A 21,030-nucleotide genomic window follows, 5' to 3' on the forward strand; every position below is an offset into this window, starting at 1 on the left:
AGATGCATTGGAGTATGGTGACATTGCCCTCAGACACTGATCTTGGGTCAGTTTCCCCATTTAATGTTTAAGGTTAGGATTGAGGGATGGGAAAGCTGATCCTTGATCTATACCCAGGGGAAACTTCACCGCGGAGCAAATGCACCAACACAAAATCCTGGTTGTAGCCAGTGATTGTAATCAGTCAAGATAGCAAATCAAGAGTTCTGTATGACCAGGTCACCATGGAAATCATATTGACAAAAAGCCTCAGGGTACGCTAGAGTTGCCTCTTCAATGTGTCTGTGCACTGCATTACAGTATGCATAGAGTACTGCCATGATAGAGTTTAGAGATTCCACACCATATCGCATATCCCAGTAATGGTGAGATTACAATTGTTTACAGACAATAGAATAAAAACGATCTTATATGTTTTCTGATGAGGCACGACAGTTGAACTAAGCTCATGAGACATTTAGGAGTTCTATATGTCAAGAATCAATGGTCATATAACATTACTTTAAGAGTGCCAGAAAATGGATGTACAAATCCCAGATTGCCCCTTTTTTTAATTAAATGAAGAGAGCTATATCAATCACCCCAATAACCTGTCTTGTCTCCTTCCAACAGAAAAAGAGCAAGGACCACTTTGGCTTAGAGGGAGATGAGGAGTCCACCATGTTGGAGGATTCTGTGTCACCCAAAAAGTGAGTCCAGTGCAGCAGTTTCCTGCCGTGTGTGCCAGTGATGTCACAGCATGTTGGTGACTGCTCACTGTGTGTGTGTGTGTGTGTGTGTGTGTGTGTGTGTGTGTGTGTGTGTGTGTGTGTGTGTGTGTGTGTGTGTGTGTGTGTGTGTGTGTGTGTGTGTGTGTGTGTGTGTGTGTGTGTTTTGACGTCAGTAGATTCTATACTGTACTAACTTTCCCTCAGTCTTTATCCATAACTCCCCTACAGATTTTCATCAACATTGTGTATGTATGTATTCCTATGTAGTGGGTCCATCTAGCCTGTGGGTCCTGTGGGTCCTGTGCCAGTGGGTCCACCTAGCCAGTGGGTCCTGTGTAGTTGGTCCACCTAGCCAGTGGGTCCTGTGTAGTTGGTCCACCTAGCCAGTGGGTCCTGTGTAGTGGGTCCATCTAGCCAGTGGGTGGGTGGGTCCATCTGCCAGTGGGTCCATCTAGCCAGTGGGTCCTGTGTAGTGGGTCCACCTAGCCAGTGGGTCCTGTGTAGTGGGTCCACCTAGCCAGTGGGTCCTGTGTAGTGGGTCCACCTAGCCAGTGGGTCCTGTGTAGTGGGTCCATCTAGCCAGTGGGTCCTGTGTAGTGGGTCCATCTAGCCAGTGGGTCCTGTGTAGTGGGTCCATCTAGCCAGTGGGTCCTGTGTAGTGGGTCCACCTAGCCTGTGGGTCCTGTGTAGTGGGTTCATCTAGCCTGTGGGTCCATCTAGCCTATGGGTCCTATGTAGTGGGTCCATCTAGCCTATGAGTCCAGTGTAGTGGGTCCATCTAGCCTGTGGGTCCTGTGTAGTGGTCCATCTAGCCTATGGGTCCAGTGTAGTGGGTCCATATATCCTGTGGTTCCATCTAGCCTTGGGTCTTGTAGTGGGTTCTGTGTAGTGGGGTCCTGTGTAGTGGGTCCATCTAGCCTATGAGTCCAGTGTAGTGGGTCCATCTAGCCAGTGGGTCCATCTAGCCAGTGGGTCCTGTGTAGTGGGTCCACCTAGCCTATGGGTCCTGTGTAGTGGGTCCATCTCTGGCCTATGGGTCCTGTGTAGTGGGTAGCCTGTGTAGTGGGTAGATCTAGCCAGTGGGTCCTGTGTAGTGGGTTCATCTAGCCTGTGGGTCCATCTAGCCTATGGGTCCTATGTAGTGGGTCCATCTAGCCTATGAGTCCAGTGTAGTGGGTCCATCTAGCCTGTGGGTCCTGTGTAGTGGGTCCACCTAGCCTGTGGGTCCTGTGTAGTGGGTCCATCTAGCCTGTGGGTCCTGTGTAGTGGGTCCATCTAGCCTGTGGGTCCTGGGTCCTGTAGTGGGTCCATCTAGCCTGTGGGTCCTGTGTAGTGGGTCCATCTAGCCTGTGGGTTCTGTGTAGTGGGTCCACCTAGCCAGTGGGTCCTGTGTAGTGGGTCCACCTAGCCTGTGGGTCCTGTGTAGTGGGTCCATCTAGCCAGTGGGTCCTGTGTAGTGGGTCCACCTAGCCTGTGGGTCCTGTGTAGTGGGTCCACCTAGCCAGTGGGTCCTGTGTAGTGGGTCCACCTAGCCAGTGGGTCCTGTGTAGTGGGTCCACCTAGCCAGTGGGTCCTGTGTAGTGGGTCCATCTAGCCAGTGGGTCCAGTGGGTCCACCTAGCCAGTGGGTCCTGTGTAGTTGGTCCACCTAGCCAGTGGGTCCTGTGTAGTGGGTCCATCTAGCCAGTGGGTCCTGTGTAGTGGGTCCATCTAGCCAGTGGGTCCTGTGTAGTGGGTCCATCTAGCCAGTGGGTCCTGTGTAGTGGGTCCACCTAGCCAGTGGGTCCTGTGTAGTGGGTCCACCTAGCCAGTGGGTCCTGTGGTAGTGGGTCCATCTAGCCAGTGGGTCCTGTGTAGTGGGTCCATCTAGTGGGCCTAGTGGGTAGCCTGGGTGTAGTGGGTGGGTCCAGTGGGTCCATCTAGCCTGTGGGTCCTGTGTAGTGGGTTCAGCCTATGGGCCTGTGGGTCCATCTAGCCTATGGGTCCTAGCCTGTGATTCCATCTGCCTATGGAGTGTGGTCCATCTAGCCTCCAGTGAGTCCCAGTGTATTGGGTCCATCTAGCCTGTGGGTCCTGTGTAGTGGTCCATCTAGCCTATGGGTCCAGTGCCCATCTAGTGGGTCCATATATCCTGTGGTTCCATCTAGCCTTGGGTCTTTGTCCATAGTGGGTTCTGTGTAGTGGGTCCATCTAGCCTATGGGTCCTGTGTAGTGGGTCCATCTAGCCTATGAGTCCAGTGTAGTGGGTCCATCTAGCCAGTGGGTCCATCTAGCCAGTGGGTCCTGTGTAGTGGGTCCACCTAGCCTATGGGTCCTGTGTAGTGGGTCCATCTGGCCTATGGGTCCTGTGTAGTGGGTCCTGTGTAGTGGGTAGATCTAGCCAGTGGGTCCTGTGTAGTGGGTTCATCTAGCCTGTGGGTCCATCTAGCCTATGGGTCCTATGTAGTGGGTCCATCTAGCCTATGAGTCCAGTGTAGTGGGTCCATCTAGCCTGTGGGTCCTGTGTAGTGGTCCATCTAGCCTATGGGTCCAGTGTAGTGGGTCCATATATCCTGTGGTTCCATCTAGCCTTGGGTCTTGTATAGTGGGTTCTGTGTAGTGGGTCCATCTAGCCTATGAGTCCAGTGTAGTGGGTCCATCTAGCCTGTGGGTCCTGTGTAGTGGGTCCATCTAGCCTATGGGTCCTGTGTAGTGGGTCCATCTAGCCTATGGGTCCAGTGTAGTGAGTCCATCTAGCCTGTGATTCCATCTAGCCTATGGATCCTGTGTAGTGGTCCATCTAGCCTGTGGGTCCAGTGTAGTGGGTCCATCTAGCCTATGGGTCCAGTGTAGTGAGTCCATCTAGCCTGTGGTTCCATCTAGCCTATGGGTCCTGTGTAGTGGGTCCATCTAGCCTATGGGTCCTGTGTAGTGGGTCCATCTAGCCTATGGGTCCAGTGTAGTGAGTCCATCTAGCCTGTGATTCCATCTAGCCTATGGATCCTGTGTAGTGGTCCATCTAGCCTATGGGTCTTGTTTAGTGGGTCCATCTAGCCTATGGGTCTTGTGTAGTGGGTCCATCTAGCCTATGCCTAGTGGGTCCTGGGTCCTGTGTAGTGGGTCCATCTAGCCTATGGGTCCTGTGTAGTGGGTCCATCTAGCCTATGGGTCCTGTGTAGTGGGTCCATCTAGCCTATGGGCCCTGTGTAGTGGGTCCATCTAGCCTGTGGGTCCTGTGTAGTGGGGCCATCTAGCCTATGGGGGCATCTTTCTGATGAGGATGAAGAGCCTTACAACACTGCAATATAGTATGTCTTCTGACATCTCTATTCATCCCTCTCTCCCGCCATCTCTCCCCTCCCTCCCGCCATCTCTCCCCTCCCTCCCGCCATCTCTCCCCTCCCTCCCCGCCATCTCTCCCCTCCCTCCCCGCCATCTCTCCCCTCCCTCCCCGCCATCTCTCCCCTCCCTCCCCGCCATCTCTCCCCTCCCTCCCCGCCATCTCTCCCCTCCCTCCCCCGCCATCTCTCCCCCACCCTCCCGCCATCTCTCCCCACCCTCCCACCTCTCTCCCCACCCTCCCTCTGTCTCTCCACCCCCCCAGGTCTACAGTGCTGCAGCAGCAGTTCAACAAGGTGGGGAAGGTGGAGACTGGCTCTGTGGCCCTGCCAGCCATCATGCGTTCAGGGGCCGGGGGCCCCGAGAGCTTCCAGATGGGCTCCATGCCTCAGGCCAAGCAGCACATCACCAGCGGACAGATGCACAGGGGCCACATGCCCCCGCTGGTAAGACTGGAGGGCCACATTGAACTCTAGCAGGGTTGGGGTCAGTTCAGTTTTCAATTCAGGAAGTGAAATTCAGTTCAATTCAAGATTTGGAAAAAAGCCCAAATAGGAAATAGTGGTTAATTCACTTCCTCAATTGACTGTTAATTGAAATAACTGAACAGACCCCAATACGATCTCTATATCTGAAGAAAGCCTTTTAGAGGCTAATACACCATCACATTCTCAGTGGAAAATAATTACAAACATGAAGTGTTATTGGCCCTATTTAATTAACTGTACAGAATGAATACTAAGAGTGTATTTCGATATGTTCCCCTGTGTGCAGACATCAGCCCAGCAGGCCCTGACTGGCACCATCAACTCCAGCATGCAGGCGTTGCAGGCTGCCCAGGCCTCGCTGGAGGAGTTTGACACCCTGCCTCCCCTCGGGACAGACGCGGTGAGACACCTGGATTTAAACTGACCCCCTCTTCACCTGTACAACCTCCAACCTGTGGCTATAACAAAATTCTTGATGATCTCGTCTATCATTTTTTTTCCTCTCAGTTTTAAGTGAATTATTTCAAATGGACACAATTTTAAAGCCTAGTTGTACCAATTAAAGAGAGAGAACATGCTCCACTCTTTTATAGTGTAATACAGTGAGTTGGTGTATTTTTCATGTAAGTTGTGTAGAAAATAGTTTTAATGTGATCTGTGTCTTCCCATGATCAAGGCCTCCCAAGCCTGGCGTAAGAACAAGATGGACGAGTCCAAACACGAGATCCACTCCCAGGTTGACGCCATCACAGCCGGGACGGCCTCTATGGTCAATCTCACCGCAGGTACCGTCTCTTCACTGTGGATACCAACAATGGATGTTGTGGTCATTTCTATCTAGTGGTGGGAAAAGTACCCAACTGTCATACTTGAGTAAAAGTAAAGATACCTTAATAGAAAATGACTCAAGTAAAAGTGAAAGTCACCCAGTTAAAAACTAATTGAGGAAGTCTAAAAGTATTTGGTTTAAAATATACTTAAGTATCAAAAGTATAAATAATTTCAAATTCCTTATATTAAGGAAACCAGATGGCACCATTTTCTTATTTTTAAAACGTACGGAAAGCCACGGGCACACTCCAACATTCAGACATAATTTACAAACAAAGCTTGTGTGTTTAGTGAGTCCTCCAGATCAGAGGCAGTAGGGATGACCAGAGATGTTCTCTGTTTTAGTGAGTCCTCCAGATCAGAGGCAGTAGAGATGACCAGAGATGTTCTCTGTTTTAGTGAGTCCTCCAGATCAGAGGCAGTAGAGATGACCAGGGATGTTCTCTGTTTTAGTGAGTCCTCCAGATCAAGAGCAGTAGGGATGAACAGGGATGTTCTCTGTTTTCAGTGAATCCTCCAGATCAGAGGCAGTAGGGATGACCAGAGATGTTCTGTTGAGAAGTGCGTGAATTTGACTATTTTCCTCTCCTGCTAAGCATTCAACATGTAACGAATATTTTTGGTTGTCATGTGAAATGTATGGAGTAAAAAGTACAATATTTTCTTAAGGAATATAGTGAAGTAAAAGTAGTCAAAAATATAAATAGTAAAGTACAGATACCCCAAAAAACGACTTAAGTGGTACTTTAAAGTATTTTTACTTAATTACTTTACACCACTGCTTATATCTGTCTTGAAGAACCAGTAGATATGGGATTGCCTTTTTCACAGGGGTGCTTAATTCAATACAGGTCTCTTGTGAAATAGATTTTATCTCAATGACAATTACATGTAGAAATACAGCTTAAATTATTATTTTTTTAAATAAAAATGTATTTCGATTCTGCATTGTAATGCCCTTTAACTAGATATGTAAAGGCTTTTTCAGCTTAAATATTGACTCTGTGGGTGGATGAATAAAACAAAGCAGCAGCATAGACCACGTGAGGACTGCTCATGAAGTTCCCCATATAGACCACGTGAGGACTGCTCATGAAGTTCCCCTCATAGACCATGTGAGGACTGCTCATGAAGTTCCCCTCATAAACCACGTGGGGACTGCTCATGAAGTTCCCCTCATAGACCACGTGAGGACTGCTCATGAAGTTCCCCTCATAGACCACGTGAGGACTGCTCATGAAGCTCCCCTCATAGACCACGTGAGGATTGCTCATGAAGCTCCCCTCATAGACCACGTGAGGACTGCTCATGAAGTTCCCCTCATAAACCACGTGGGGACTGCTCATGAAGTTCCCCATCAACATCTGCTCTGAAGTTCCCCTAGACCATAGGACTGCTCAGTGAAGGGCTCCCCATAGAAGTGAGGACTGAAAGTTCCCCTAAACATGACTGCTCTGTTCCCCTCAGACCACGTGAGACTGCTCGAAGTTCCCCCATAGACCAGAGACAGAGTTCCCCACATAGACCACGTGAGGACTGCTCATGAGTTCACCATCTAGACCCGTGAGGACTGCTAATGGAGTTCCCCCATAGACCACGTGAGGACTGCTCATGAAGTTCCCCTCATAGACCACGTGAGGACTGCTCATGAAGTTCCCCTCATAGACCACGTGAGGACTGCTCATGAAGCTCCCCTCATAGACCACGTGACTGCTCTGAAGTTCCCTCATGACCACGTAAGGACTGCTCAGAAGTTCCCCATATAGACACTGAGACTGCTAACACCCTCATAGACCACTGAGGACTACTGAAGTTCCCCTAAGACCCACGTGAGGACTGCCATGAAGTTTTAGACCACGTGAGGACTTCCTGTTCCCCTGTAGACCACGTGAATGATAATGTTTCATAGAAAAGGACTGTATGAAGTTGTCATAAACGTGAGGACTTTTGCAGCTAAAATTGAACTGCTCTGTGTTCCCCTTATAGAAAACTGTTTTCCCCATTTAGACCACGTGAGGACTGACCAAAGTTCCCTCATAGACCACGTGAGGACTCTCATGAAGTTCCCCTCATAGACCACGTGAGGACTGCTCATGAAGTTTTCTTCAGTCATGTGACTGCTGTGAAGTTTTAGACCATCGTGAGGACTGCTCATGAAGTTACCCATCAGACCCGTGAGGACTGCTCAGAAGTTCCCCTCTAGACCACAGGACTGCTCATGACGTTGGGCCAGGCCAGTGAGGACTGCTCTGTTCCCCTCACCACGGAGGACTGCTCATGACGTTCCCCTCATAGACCACGTGAGGACTGCTCATGACGTTCCCCCAGACCACGTGAGGACTGCCAGTTCCCCTCAGACCACGTGAGGACTGTTAAACGTTCCCCTCATAGACCACGTGAGGACTGCTCATGACGTTCCCCTCATAGACCAAATGAGGACTGCTCATGAAGTTCCCCTCATAGACCACGTGAGGACTGCTCATGAAGTTCCCCATATAGACCACGTGAGGACTGCTCATGAAGTTCCCCTCATAGACCACGTGAGGACTGCTCATGAAGTTCCCCTCATAGACCACGTGAGGACTGCTCATGAAGCTCCCCTCATAGACCACGTGAGGATTGCTCATGAAGCTCCCCTCATAGACCACGTGAGGATTGCTCATGAAGTTCCCCTCATAAACCACATGGGGGCTGCTCATGAAGTTCCCCTCAACATCTGTCTGTCCCCTTCACCATAGGTGTAGTGCTTAAAGGGCTGCCCACAAAGTATTGAAACCTAAACATGTCTGTCTGTCCCCCTCAACAATAGGCGACCCAGCAGAGACAGACTACACGGCGGTGGGCTGTGCCGTGACCACCATCTCCTCCAACCTAACGGAGATGTCCAAGGGGGTCAAGCTGCTCGCCGCCCTCATGGAGGATGAGGGAGGCAACGGAAACCAGTTGTTGGGGGCTGCCAAGAACCTGGCGTGTGCCGTGTCCGACATGCTAAAGACCGCCCAGCCAGCCAACACTGAGGTAACACGCACGAGCACACACTGAATACTGAAGTAACACCCCGAAGGCTTAGCCATTTTTGTGTACTTCCTGTTTCTGTGTCGCACAATGATAATGTTCAGAAAAGCGCATGGTGTAAAAAGATTTTGCAGCTAAAATTGAAAATCTGTGTTCTTATTAAAATGTTTTCTCCCATTTTGTGCTTACTGGACATGACCAATGTCACCTGTAAGTTAACGTGAAACCATCTTCATGCAAAAGATGTTAAAGAATCCCTTCATGATGGCTTTTCTTCAGTCATGTGACCTGTGCTTTTTGGGTATCTTTTTTTTTTTTTACCCATCAGCCCCGTCAGAACCTTCTGCAGGCTGCAGGCAACGTGGGCCAGGCCAGTGGCGAGCTGCTGTCTCACATCGGAGAGACGGACGCCGACCCCCGCTTTCAGGTAGGCCAACCGTGACCCAGTCCAGAGTGAACTAAACTGGCACTCTGAAAGTGGGACTACGCCACAAGAAAATAAGTTGACCGTTTTAAGACTTGGGGCAAATTCTAACTTCCACTTACGTCAAACGTTCATTTAGTCTCCCATTGACATCAATATATGGCTAAGTGAAAAATCCTGGAAGTTAGGATTCAGCCCTTCGTCCATTGCTTTCAACACTCTGATTTGCACAACATTTAAGTTGTCTTAGGATCTTAGGTCAGAACACGGTCCTGATCAGTTCCCTATGTAGAGTTTGTTGACATAATTTGTGCAGTACTGTGTGATTTACTATAACCCCATCTTTTTTTTTACACCTGCATTGGTCAGTTTCTAGGTAAAGGATCTTTCAGGGGTGCAAGGCGGAGCGTCTCCACTTATAGTCACATGCTGGTAACAAACGTGTCCTTGAAAGATGAGCCTATCCGAATCACTGTCACTCCCAATGGCCAATCATACTAATCGTTCTTGGATCTTTCACTGTAATTGATATGGACCACACTGGTGTAACATCATCTAGTAGTGTATTCTTGTCATTTCTAACTGTATAATAAGCATTTGACAGCAGTTTTGTTCAGTTTCTCTTGCATATCTTCAGGTACTCAAAATGCTCTTGGTTTTCTTATAGGTTTTGATTATTGACACGCAGAAAGAGCAAGTAGCTCTCAAAAGCATTTGATTATGAAAGTATGCAACAGCTGAATAGCCCAACGCACTGAGAGAAACTTTGAGTTTCAGATGAGAAAAGTCAACCCAGGGATTAAAAGGTGAACTGTATTTACATGATCGTATTCTTCCCTGTCCAAACGAGACTTCTTCCCTGTCCAAATGAGACTTCTTCCCTGTCCAAACGAGACTTCTTCCCTGTCCAAACGAGACTTCTTCCCTGTCCAAACGAGACTTCTTCCCTGTCCAAACGAGACTTCTTCCCTGTCCAAACGAGACTTCTGCCCTGTCCAAACGAGACTTCTGCCCTGTCCAAACGAGGCTTCTGCCCTGTCCAAACGAGGCTTCTGCCCTGTCCAAACGAGGCTTCTGCCCTGTCCAAACGAGGCTTCTGCCCTGTCCAAACGAGGCTTCTGCCCTGTCCAAACGAGACGTCTGCCAAGTCCAAACAGAGTAGTTTCCATTTGTAGGGTACTGGGTTGATTATTAACTCTTAATGTGGTTGCATTGAGGTCTAGGAGAATACAACTGTACCTGAAGATATACAGGGAATGTCTGTTTTAACAATTGTTTCCAATATTAAATGAAGGGTTTAACAATAGTAGTAGTAGTAGGGGATCTGTTTCGATAAGTGGTGGGAAGCCTGTTAGAAATTCTCTTAGAGAAAACAATTGGTACAGTATTTAACAGTATTTAACCTTTTTAAAATGGGACAAAACGACAGTGACCTTTGGTGAAGGTGTTGGAGTTGTTGTTTTAATGTGGAGTTATTTATAATAGCCTATACATGTATTGAGGGAAGCACTTCAACTGAAAATGTGACGAAGTAGCTGTAATGTTACACCTAAGTGATGATATAGCCTACCATACAATGACTGAGCGAGCGCAGAGAACATATTGTGGAGAAATAAGTAGGCCGGCTAATGCCTGTTCATAAATGCTTATGGAATGCAGCCTGACCGCAGCTCCCACAAAGTCCTCTGGGTTTCTTTTCCCTCCCTCTCCCTTTTTCTGCCTCCTCCTCCCCTACTCCTTCACAAAACAACATGCAGGGAGAGCTGCCCAACTCCTCTGTTGTGATGTCGATAATCCCACTCAAACACCTTCTAAACTGCATAAAAATAATCTCTGGAGTAGTGCGGAGGCTGATGAGTGTTTGCTAGATTAGTTTTTGCAGAGACCCTGTTGCTGATATCCTGTCTCTCCTCAATGACAACCGTGTGTTAGCCTACCGTGTGTTAGCCTACCGTGTGTTAGCCTACCGTGTGTTAGCCTACCGTGTGTTAGCCCACCGTGCGTTAGCCCACCGTGCGTTAGACCCCGTGTGTTATCCTACCATGCGTTAGACCCCGTGCGTTAGCCCACCGACCGTGCGTTAGCCCACCGACCGTGCGTTAGCCCACCGACCGTGCGTTAGCCCACCGCATGTGTCTGGCACTTCACAGCTGGAGTCCCTCCGCTTCCACGTATCATCTTTTGACACACATAGAGAGCCCAGTCACTTTTCGTCTCCCCCTACTCCCTATTCTCTCCCCTACCCCTATTCTCTGGCCCTTCACAGCTATTCCTCCCCTACTCCCTATCATCTTTTGACCCCTAGAGCCCTATTCTTTCTCCCCTACTCCCTATTCTCTCCCCCTACTCCCTATTTCTCCCCCTACTCCCTTTTCTCTCCCCCTACTCCCTATTCTCTCCCCCTACTCCCTATTCTCTCCCCCTACTCCCTTTTCTCTCCCCTACTCCCTATTGTCTCCCCCTACTCCCTTTTGTCTCCCCCTACTCCCTTTTGTCTCCCCTACTCCCTATTCTCTCTCTATTGTCTCCCCCTACTCCCTATTGTCTCCCCCTACTCCCTTTTCTCTCCCTCTACTCCCTTTTCTCTCCCCCTTCTCTCCCTTTTCTCTCCCCCTTCTCTCCCTTTTCTCTCCCCCTACTCACTTTTCTCTCCACCCTAGTCTCTTCTCCCCCCCAGTCACTTTTCTACCTCCTAGTTACTCCCCACCCCCTTAGCCACTCTGTTTTTGCACTTCCAAACGTGAAGTAACAGGTTTTGGAAGCACAAAAACGCACATTCTTTAGTTTAAATATATCTATCACGAGTCACAATTTAAACAGTTGCACATGTTTTTGAAATATCCCAGACCCAAAACCAGTATCAATGTCAAACCCAGTCTCTAAGTCAGCTAGTTGACAAAATATACATTAATATGACATTGTTAGTCATTCTGTACTGTAGCTGCATTAGCTAGCCCACCCCATAACCTTGTAGAATGTCCTTATATTACCTTTGGAGGGTAGAGAATGCTGGTATGTTCCTAAAGTCCCAACTTGTGGGGAAGACAAAAAGACCAACAGCTAAAGGCAGGATAGAGTTGATGATTGTCTTTGGAGCCACCAGGCTTGAGTCTCCCCTCCTCCCCAGCCTGGATGGGTTATACTAAAGTATATTTATGTTTAAGCCAATGAATATGAAGCACTCTCACAAATGGCACCATATTCCCTACATAGTGTACTAAGGCTCTGGTCAAAAGTAGTGCTCTATGTAGGGAATAGTGTGCTATTTGGGATATAGGCTTAGCTTGGCTTCTATGGAAAGAATCCTTGGAGGCCACTTCCTGAGTGGCGCAGTGGTCTAAGGCACTGCATCGCAGTGTAGCTGTACCACTAGAGATCCAGGCTCTGTCACAGCCGGCCGCGACCGGGAAACCCATGGGGCAGCGCACAATTGGCCCTGCATCGTTAGGGGAGGGTTTGGTCGGAAGAGATGTTCTTGTCCCATCGCACTCTAGCGACTCCTGTGGCGGGCCAGGTGCATGCATGCTAACACGGTGGCTAGGTGTACGGTGTTTCCTCCGACACATTGGTGCGGCTGGCTTCCAGGTTAAGCCTGCATTGTGTCTAGAAGCAGTGCGGCTTGGTTGGGTTGTGTTTCAGAGGACGCACGGCACTCGACCTTCGCCTCTCCCGGGTCCGTACGGGAGTTGCAGCGATTAGACTGTAAGACTGTAACTACCAGTTGGATACCATGAAATTAGGGAGAAAAAGGGGTGTGAAAAATATATTTCAAAAAGAAACCTCAGAGGCCATTATAGATAGTAGTGTCATCAATAGGGTCTTCTATTTACCTTTGTGCTAAAACTGGCTACCACTGAATTCAGGTCAGACTGTAAGCTGTGGTGTGTTTGGCAGGACAGATTTTAAAACTGGAAAAGTCTCTAATTTTCCCCTTTAGTAGAGGCTATTTCTCTAATCTCTTTACTTAATTTAATTTTCCAAAATGGACCTTGACATTTGAGTACTCTTCCTGAAGAGGACAATTATTTTCAGAATAATTAAATTGATCCTAATTCTTACCAAAATAATTGTTCCATAGTTGACCCACAATCTTTTCACCCTATATAACCTCGGTGTCACACTGTTTCTGTTCTCAACAATGCTACACTGTTGTCTTCTTTGCTACGACAACAACAACAAGTTAACTAAAGCAGAAACAGTCTGGTATTCAGGCTAAAGATACTCACAATGAACCACAGTCTCAATCAAAACAGAACCTCGTTTATGGGCCTGGTATGGAATCGTCAAAATGATATTTTCTCCTTCCACTTAAGCATGCCTTAATTTACTTTATGCTACATGCTAACTAGCCTGTGTCATCCCTGCCGTTCTCAGGACATGCTTATGCAGCTGGCTAAAGCCGTGGCTAACGCCGCCGCCGCTCTGGTGCTCAAAGCAAAGAACGTGGCCCAGAAGACAGAGGACTCTGCACTCCAGAACCGCGTCATCGCCGCGGCGACCCAATGTGCCCTATCCACCTCCCAACTGGTGGCTTGCACCCGGGTAAGAGAAGAGAACCCCCAACATCTTTACCACACACTAACCATCTATTGTCCCATGTTTGTCATTTAGACTTGGACGGAATGCCGTTTACAGGGGTATTTTTTTTCAATACTGTAAATTGGGGGCCCCATAAAGGTCGGGTGCATCTCCGCATCACGGGAGCTGTTATAACTGTTAAGTTAACTATCTAAGATGTGTCAGATAAATGATATCCAGCTCGGGGCTCCAGCTATGCATTTGGTTTGCTAACTAGCTATCTAAGATGTGTCAGATAAATGATATCCAGCTCGGGGCTCCAGCTATGCATTTGGTTTGCTAACTAGCTATCTGTCAGATAAATGATATCCAGCTCAGGGCTCCAGCTATGCATTTGGTTTGTTAAGCTATCTAAGATGTGTCAGATAAATGATATCCAGCTCGGGGCTCCAGCTATGCATTTGGTTTGCTAACTAGCTATCTAAGATGTGTCAGATAAATGATATCCAGCTCGGGGCTCCAGCTATGCATTTGGTTTGCTAACTAGCTATCTAAGATGTGTCAGATAAATGATATCCAGCTCGGGGCTCCAGCTATGCATTTGGTTTGCTAACTAGCTATCTAAGCGGCTTGATGGAAAGATCAAGCTTCTTGGTTCCAGCAGAGATAATCAATCCCCACCTGGATCAAGATCCCTACTGCCTAAATTTGTTTTGTGCTTCAAAATACAAACATTTGGAAAGAAATAGTGCCCCTGGTGAGCACTGCCGGTAATACAGTATACCCCTGTATTGTACTGGAACGGTATGAAAATCTCTCTCCCCCTTTCTTACCCCGATCTTTGCCTTTGCTTTTTCTCTCCTTTCTCCCCTTATCCCTTTTTGTCTTACCCCTCTCCCTCCCTCTCCAGGTGGTCGCTCCCACCATCAGCTCTCCGGTGTGCCAGGAGCAGCTGATTGAGGCAGGCAAGCTGGTTGCCAAATCGGTGGATGGCTGCGTGGATGCGTCGCAGGGCGCCACCAGCGATGAGGGGCTCCTCAAGCAGGTGGGCGCCGCCGCCACAGGCGTCACCCATGCCCTCAACGAGCTCCTGCAGCACATCAAGCAGTACGCCCACGGAGGCCAGCCCATAGGGCGCCACGGAGAGGCCACCGACCGCATCCTGGATGTCACCGAGAACATCTTCAGCTCCATGGGAGATGCCGGTAGGCTGGGGGATGGGAGGGGCGGGGCTAAAAGAGGTCAAGGGTCAGCAGTCATATTGGAGTGAGATGGCATAGATGGTGGATTAAAGATGTCCCACTCATGCCTTTTACCATTGAAGAAAATGGTCACAGTTCAGGTCTGCTTAAGGGGGTGGCTCTCCCATAGGCAGCAATGCGGTAGCAGCTGGGTCTGGTCTGCGTAGTTTATTGACTGTATATGAACCTGAAAAAGGAGCAAGTGAGATGTCTCTGGAGTCTGCATCTCAAAATGGCATCCTATTTGCAAAAAGCAATTTCAAATGTTTGTCTTATTTCCAAATAGCAGTACAAAAAAAATATAATTTGACTTGTTTTAATATGAAAATATGATTTGGAAGTGGATTGTTGTATAACTATTTGTTGGTAAAATACTCCCTGACTTTGAAGATTTAAGAGGTTTATTTAAGGAAAGATCAAAATGCTGCCTCTCCTACCGTTGCCCTTTTCCTAGGGCCAGAATCAATAAAGGTTAGATGAATAAATCAGTATTTAAACTTCAGTAAAAACTAGATGAATAAATGAGGATTTAAACTGTATTGACTGCTGTTTCTCTCCCTTCTCTCCAGGTGAGATGGTGCGTCAGGCCCGCATCCTTGCCCAGGCCACCTCGGACCTGGTCAACGCCATCAAGATGGACGCAGAGGGCGAGTCAGACCTGGAGAATTCCCGCAAGCTGCTGTCAGCCGCCAAGCTCCTGGCAGACGCCACGGCCAAAATGGTGGAGGCTGCCAAGGTCTGTTCCACATGACCTACTGTTCCCATCCTGTCCCCCATTCCACCATGGTCTGTTCCACATGACCTACTGTTCCCATCCTGTCCCCCGTTCCACCATGGTCTGTTCCACATGACCTACTGTTCCCATCCTGCCCCCATTCCACCATGGTCTGTTCCACATGACCTACTGTTCCCATCCTGTCCCCCATTCCACCAAGTTCTGTTCCACATGACCTACTGTTCCCATCCTGTCCCCCATTCCACCAAGGTCTGTTCCACATGACCTACTGTTCCCATCCTGCCCCCATTCCACCATGGTCTGTTCCACATGACCTACTGTTCCCATCCTGTCCCCCATTCCACCATGGTCTGTTCCACATGACCTACTGTTCCCATCCTGTCCCCCATTCCACCAAGGTCTGTTCCACATGACCTACTGTTCCCATCCTGTCCCCCATTCCACCAAGGTCTGTTCCACATGACCTACTGTTCCCATCCTGCCCCCATTCCACCATGGTCTGTTCCACATGACCTACTGTTCCCATCCTGTCCCCCATTCCACCATGGTCTGTTCCACATGACCTACTGTTCCCATCCTGTCCCCCATTCCACCAAGGTCTGTTCCACATGACCTACTGTTCCCATCCTGTCCCCCATTACACCATGGTCTGTTCCACATTACCTACTGTTCCCATCCTGTCCCCCATTCCACCATGGTCTGTTCCACATGACCTATTGTTCCCATCCTGCCCCCATTCCACCATGGTCTGTTCCACATGACCTACTGTTCCCATCCTGTCCCCCATTCCACCAAGGTCTGTTCCACATGACCTACTGTTCCCATCCTGTCCCCCATTCCACCATGGTCTGTTCCACATGACCTACTGTTCCCATCCTGCCCCCATTCCACCATGGTCTGTTCCACATGACCTACTGTTCCCATCCTGCCCCCATTCCACCAAGGTCTGTTCCACATGACCTACTGTTCCCATCCTGTCCCCCATTCCACCATGGTCTGTTCCACATGACCTACTGTTCCCATCCTGCCCCCATTCCACCATGGTCTGTTCCACATGACCTACTGTTCCCAACCTGCCCCCCATTCCACCATGGTCTGTTCCACATGACCTACTGTTCCCATCCTGTCCCCCATTCCACCAAGTTCTGTTCCACATGACCTACTGTTCCCATCCTGTCCCCCCATTCCACCAAGGTCTGTTCCACATGACCTACTGTTCCCATCCTGCCCCCATTCCACCATGGTCTGTTCCACATGACCTACTGTTCCCATCCTGCCCCCATTCCACCATGGTCTGTTCCACATGACCTACTGTTCCCATCCTGCCCCCATTCCACCATGGTCTGTTCCACATGACCTACTGTTCCCATCCTGCCCCCATTCCACCATGGTCTGTTCCACATGACCTACTGTTCCCATCCTGTCCCCCATTCCACCAAGTTCTGTTCCACATGACCTACTGTTCCCATCCTGTCCCCCATTCCACCAAGGTCTGTTCCACATGACCTACTGTTCCCATCCTGCCCCCCATTCCACCATGGTCTGTTCCACATGACCTACTGTTCCCATCCTGCCCCCCATTCCACCATGGTCTGTTCCACATGACCTACTGTTCCCATCCGGTCCCCCATTCCATCGTTGAGGATTTATGAGCGAGGCTGGAGGAATGGCGAGGCCTCAGTTTAGGACCTGTGTGTTTCTAAAATGTTTATTGTTGTTTAGTCTTATTTAAGTTTAAGTCTGCTCTATTGAGGATTTAGTTCGCAACTTCCTCAGTGCGCTCGCATGCGGGTTGAATATCCTCTTGGTCTAATGGTTATGATGCTGGTTTCCCCAGCGGGAGACCGGGGTTCAGATCCCACTCGTGACATTACCGTGCTGATGTGTGTGCAGGGCGCAGCCGCCAACCCGGACAGTGAGGAGCAGCAACAGAGACTGAGGGAGGCAGCAGAGGGCCTACGCATGGCCACCAACGCGGCTGCCCAGAATGCCATCAAGAAGAGGCTGGTCAACAAGCTGGAGGTGAGGACACAGTCAGACATCCTTCTCCTGATATTACTGGATCTCAACCAGTGTTTCTCCCATCGTTATAAAGATTGGGTTGGGTGGGCCCCCCTCCTAACTTTGTTACACCCCCCTGCTTAAAAGAGACTGGTACTTTCCGCCTGGAAATTAAACTAGGGGAAATGCTGACTTTCAAACTGTATGGCCATTTAGATATTTTAACATTACTACTAGGGCCAGGAGTTTTTCAAGACCACATGACCTGACCACGACAAACAGGCTCTAGTTAAAGGGCACTTTAGAGTGAAAATTCATTTTTTATTAAGGCCAGCAATATCAATAAGACAGTATCATGAATATAAAACCGTTTATGATGTAAAAAGTTTGAGGAAATTTTAGGAGAAGAGGTGGGTCTTGGCATTTAAACAGGCGGATATACTCCCGATTCAAGCCTCTTACCCAAGAGCTCTAGAGTGAAAACGTATCTTAGTCTCTCGGTGTTAGTCTGGTTTTTATGGAAGTTTAAAAAAACAATCTCTGCTTCTCATAGCAACCACACAAGTGGCTTCCCATAACAGCCAAATAAGTAAGAAGTGGTGCAGCGGTCTAAGGCACTGCATCTCAGTGCTAGAGGTGTTACTACAGACCCTGGTTTGATTCCAGGCTGTATCACAACCGACCGTGATTGGGAGTCCCATAGGGCGGCACACAATTGGCCCAGCGTCGCCGGGGTAGGCAGTCATTGTAAATCAGAATTTGTTCTAAATGACTTGCCTAGTTAAATAAAGGCTACATAAAATAAATATCAGATGCATGTTCAATCACCTCTCTCTTCCATACAACCACCTCTCTCTTCCATACAACCACCTCTCTCTTCCATACAACCACCTCTCTCTGCCATACAACCACCTCTCTCTGCCATACAACCACCTCTCTCTGCCATACAACCACCTCTCTCTGCCATACAACCACCTCTCTCTGCCATACAACCACCTCTCTCTGCCATACAACCACCTCTCTCTGCCATACAACCATCTCACAACCACCTCTCTCTGCCATACAACCATACAACCACCTCTCTCTGCCATACAACCACCTCTCTCTGCCATACAACCACCTCTCTCTGCCATACAACCACCTCTCTCTGCCATACAACCACCTCTCTCTGCCATACAACCACCTCTCTCTGCCATACAACCACCTCTCTCTGCCATACAACCACCTCTGCTGGTGCCAGGATGCATCCCAAATAGCACCCTATTCCCTGTATAGTGCACTTCTTTTGAGCAAAGCCCACAGGGCCCATAGTGCGCTACTTTTCACCAGAGCCATATGTAAGGAAACAGGGCGCCATTTGGGATGCTGCCCTAGTGTTAAGTGATATCGTAGGCCCACAAAAGAGCTTTGTAACTGCGAGGGAGGTTTGCAGAACTTATGAATGGCCGTGACTTGTCTAAGCAGAACTTATGACTGTCTGACTTGTCTAAATCAAATCACATGTTATTTGTCACATACACATGGTTAGCAGATGTTAATGCGAGTGTAGCAAAATGCTTGTGCTTCTAATTCCGACCATGGACTAATATCGAACAAGTAATCTAACAAATTCACAACGACTACCTTATACACACAAGTGTAAAGGGGTGAATAAGTACATAAAGATATATATGAATGAGCGATGGCTGAATTACATAGGCAAGATGCAGAACTAAACAGAACTTATGATTGTCTGACTTGCCTAAGCAGAACTTATGACTGTCTGACTTGCCTAAACAGAACTTATGACTGTCTGACTTGCCTAAGCAGAACTTATGACTGTCTGACTTGCCTAAGCAGAACTTATGACTGTCTGACTTGCCTAAGCAGAACTTATGATTGTCTGACTTGCCTAAGCAGAACTTATGACTGTCTGACTTGCCTAAACAGAACTTATGACTGTCAGTGAATCTGTCAGTGAACAGCAAAACAAGCCATCCAGAATATTACAATCGTGGGAAATCACAGGTTGGAAAGCAAATGTCTACTGCTGAAAAGAGAAGAGGCTAAATCTGTATGCTGTAGGCTACCAAAATATTAGATCAACTTCCAAACATTGTTTACAAAGTAAAACAAGAGAGGCAGGCTTTTGGCACGAACGCATCAGCCATCACCGACGAGTGACCGGTGAATCATTGGCTGAGTCAGTGAAACTGGAAAGCATTTTTAGGATCGTCATTTCCTCCTCAGGTTGTAGCCTACAATATGTGCGTCTGCACACACAGCTCACTATTGATGGATTCAAGACAGAGTTGTTTTTATTGATGTCAGTGTCAAAGTAGCCTTGATTATTTGTGCGCAGGATCTTGATTTCTAAGATTGATTTGTTTTGTTGCTTGCATTTGACAAATTTGATTAAAAACTGAACCTTAATGTATGTGTTGCTGAAATTAACCAACCCTGGTGTTTAGTTAGCTAGCACATTGGTTTGGAAACCTAAGTTGAAACTAAACTGACCGTCTTTTATGTTTCCTGTCAGAACGCAGCCAAGCAGGCCGCCGCGGCCGCCACTCAGACTATAGCCGCCGCCCAGCACGCCGCCTCGTCCAATAAGAACCCAGCAGCCCAGCAGCAGCTCGTCCAGAGCTGCAAGGTGAGAGCTCCGCTGCCATGACAACCCCAACCATCACTCTCTTCCTGCTTTCTGGTCCTGTGGGGTCAGGCATAGGTCAATGAGTACGAGCGTCATGCCTTTGCTCTTTTTCTCTAATTTTCTCTCGCTCTCTTTTTCTCTCTCTCGCTCTCTCTCTTTCTATTTTTCTTTCTCTCTCTCAGGGGTACAATTACTGTAGTAAATCTCAAAGAAAATATTTTTGACTTTGCCATTCTGAGTTAGATTGTATTTCAGGTGTCCTTCATTGTACTCTGAACATGAGTGTGGAAATATCCCCTTTCTATACACTGAGCTTGTGATTTGTCATGTATGTAGTGATGTATGTAGTGATGTATGTAGTGATGTGAGCAGTGATGTATGTAGTGATGTGAGCAGTGATGTATGTAGTGATGTGAGCAGTGATGTATGTAGTGATGTGAGCAGTGATGTATGTAGTGATGTGAGCAGTGATGTATGTAGTGATGTGAGCAGTGATGTATGTAGTGATGTGAGCAGTGATGTATGTAGTGATGTGATGTATGCAGTGATGTATGCAGTGATGTATGCAGTGATGTATGTAGTGATGTGAGCAGTGATGTATGTAGTGATGTGAGCAGTGATGTATGTAGTGATGTGAGCAGTGATGTATGTAGTGATGTGAGCAGTGATGTATGTAGTGATGTATGTAGTGATGTGAGCAGTGATGTATGTAGTGATGTGAGCAGTGATGTATGTAGTGATGTATGTAGTGGTGTGAGCAGTGATGTATGTAGTGATGTATGTAGTGATGTGAGCAGTGATGTATGCAGTGATGTGAGCAGTGATGTATGTAGTGATGTGAGCAGTGATGTATGTAGTGATGTGAGCAGTGATGTATGTAGTGATGTGATGTGAGCAGTGATGATGTAGTGATGTATGTAGTGATGTGAGCAGTGATGTATGTAGTGATGTGAGCAGTGATGTGAGCAGTGATGTATGTAGTGATGTGAGCAGTGATGTGAGCAGTGATGTATGCAGTGATGTATGTAGTGATGTGAGCAGTGATGTATGTAGTGATGTGAGCAGTGATGTATGTAGTGATGTGAGCAGTGATGTATGTAGTGATGTGATGTGAGCA

The 21,030-nt window shown here is 48.1% G+C and overlaps 1 protein-coding gene across 4 annotated transcripts in view; it reads left to right on the plus strand.

Annotated features, from left to right (window-relative positions):
• Window positions 1-21,030, plus strand: part of tln1 (talin 1) — a 142,301-nt gene that overhangs the window by 63,509 nt on the left and 57,762 nt on the right. For all 4 annotated transcript variants that reach the window (XM_042302686.1, XM_042302685.1, XM_042302688.1 and 1 more), the window contains exons 13-23: window positions 613-689; window positions 4,293-4,473; window positions 4,802-4,915; window positions 5,192-5,300; window positions 8,156-8,364; window positions 8,690-8,788; window positions 13,160-13,327; window positions 14,214-14,508; window positions 15,114-15,280; window positions 17,174-17,302; window positions 19,800-19,913. In XM_042302686.1, coding sequence (XP_042158620.1) covers window positions 613-689; window positions 4,293-4,473; window positions 4,802-4,915; window positions 5,192-5,300; window positions 8,156-8,364; window positions 8,690-8,788; window positions 13,160-13,327; window positions 14,214-14,508; window positions 15,114-15,280; window positions 17,174-17,302; window positions 19,800-19,913 — 1,662 coding nt within the window. The remainder of the gene's footprint in view (window positions 1-612; window positions 690-4,292; window positions 4,474-4,801; window positions 4,916-5,191; window positions 5,301-8,155; window positions 8,365-8,689; window positions 8,789-13,159; window positions 13,328-14,213; window positions 14,509-15,113; window positions 15,281-17,173; window positions 17,303-19,799; window positions 19,914-21,030) is intronic.

Source organism: Oncorhynchus tshawytscha, linkage group LG20 (genome assembly GCF_018296145.1).
Source record: "Oncorhynchus tshawytscha isolate Ot180627B linkage group LG20, Otsh_v2.0, whole genome shotgun sequence".
Classification (NCBI taxonomy): Eukaryota; Metazoa; Chordata; class Actinopteri; order Salmoniformes; family Salmonidae; genus Oncorhynchus; species Oncorhynchus tshawytscha.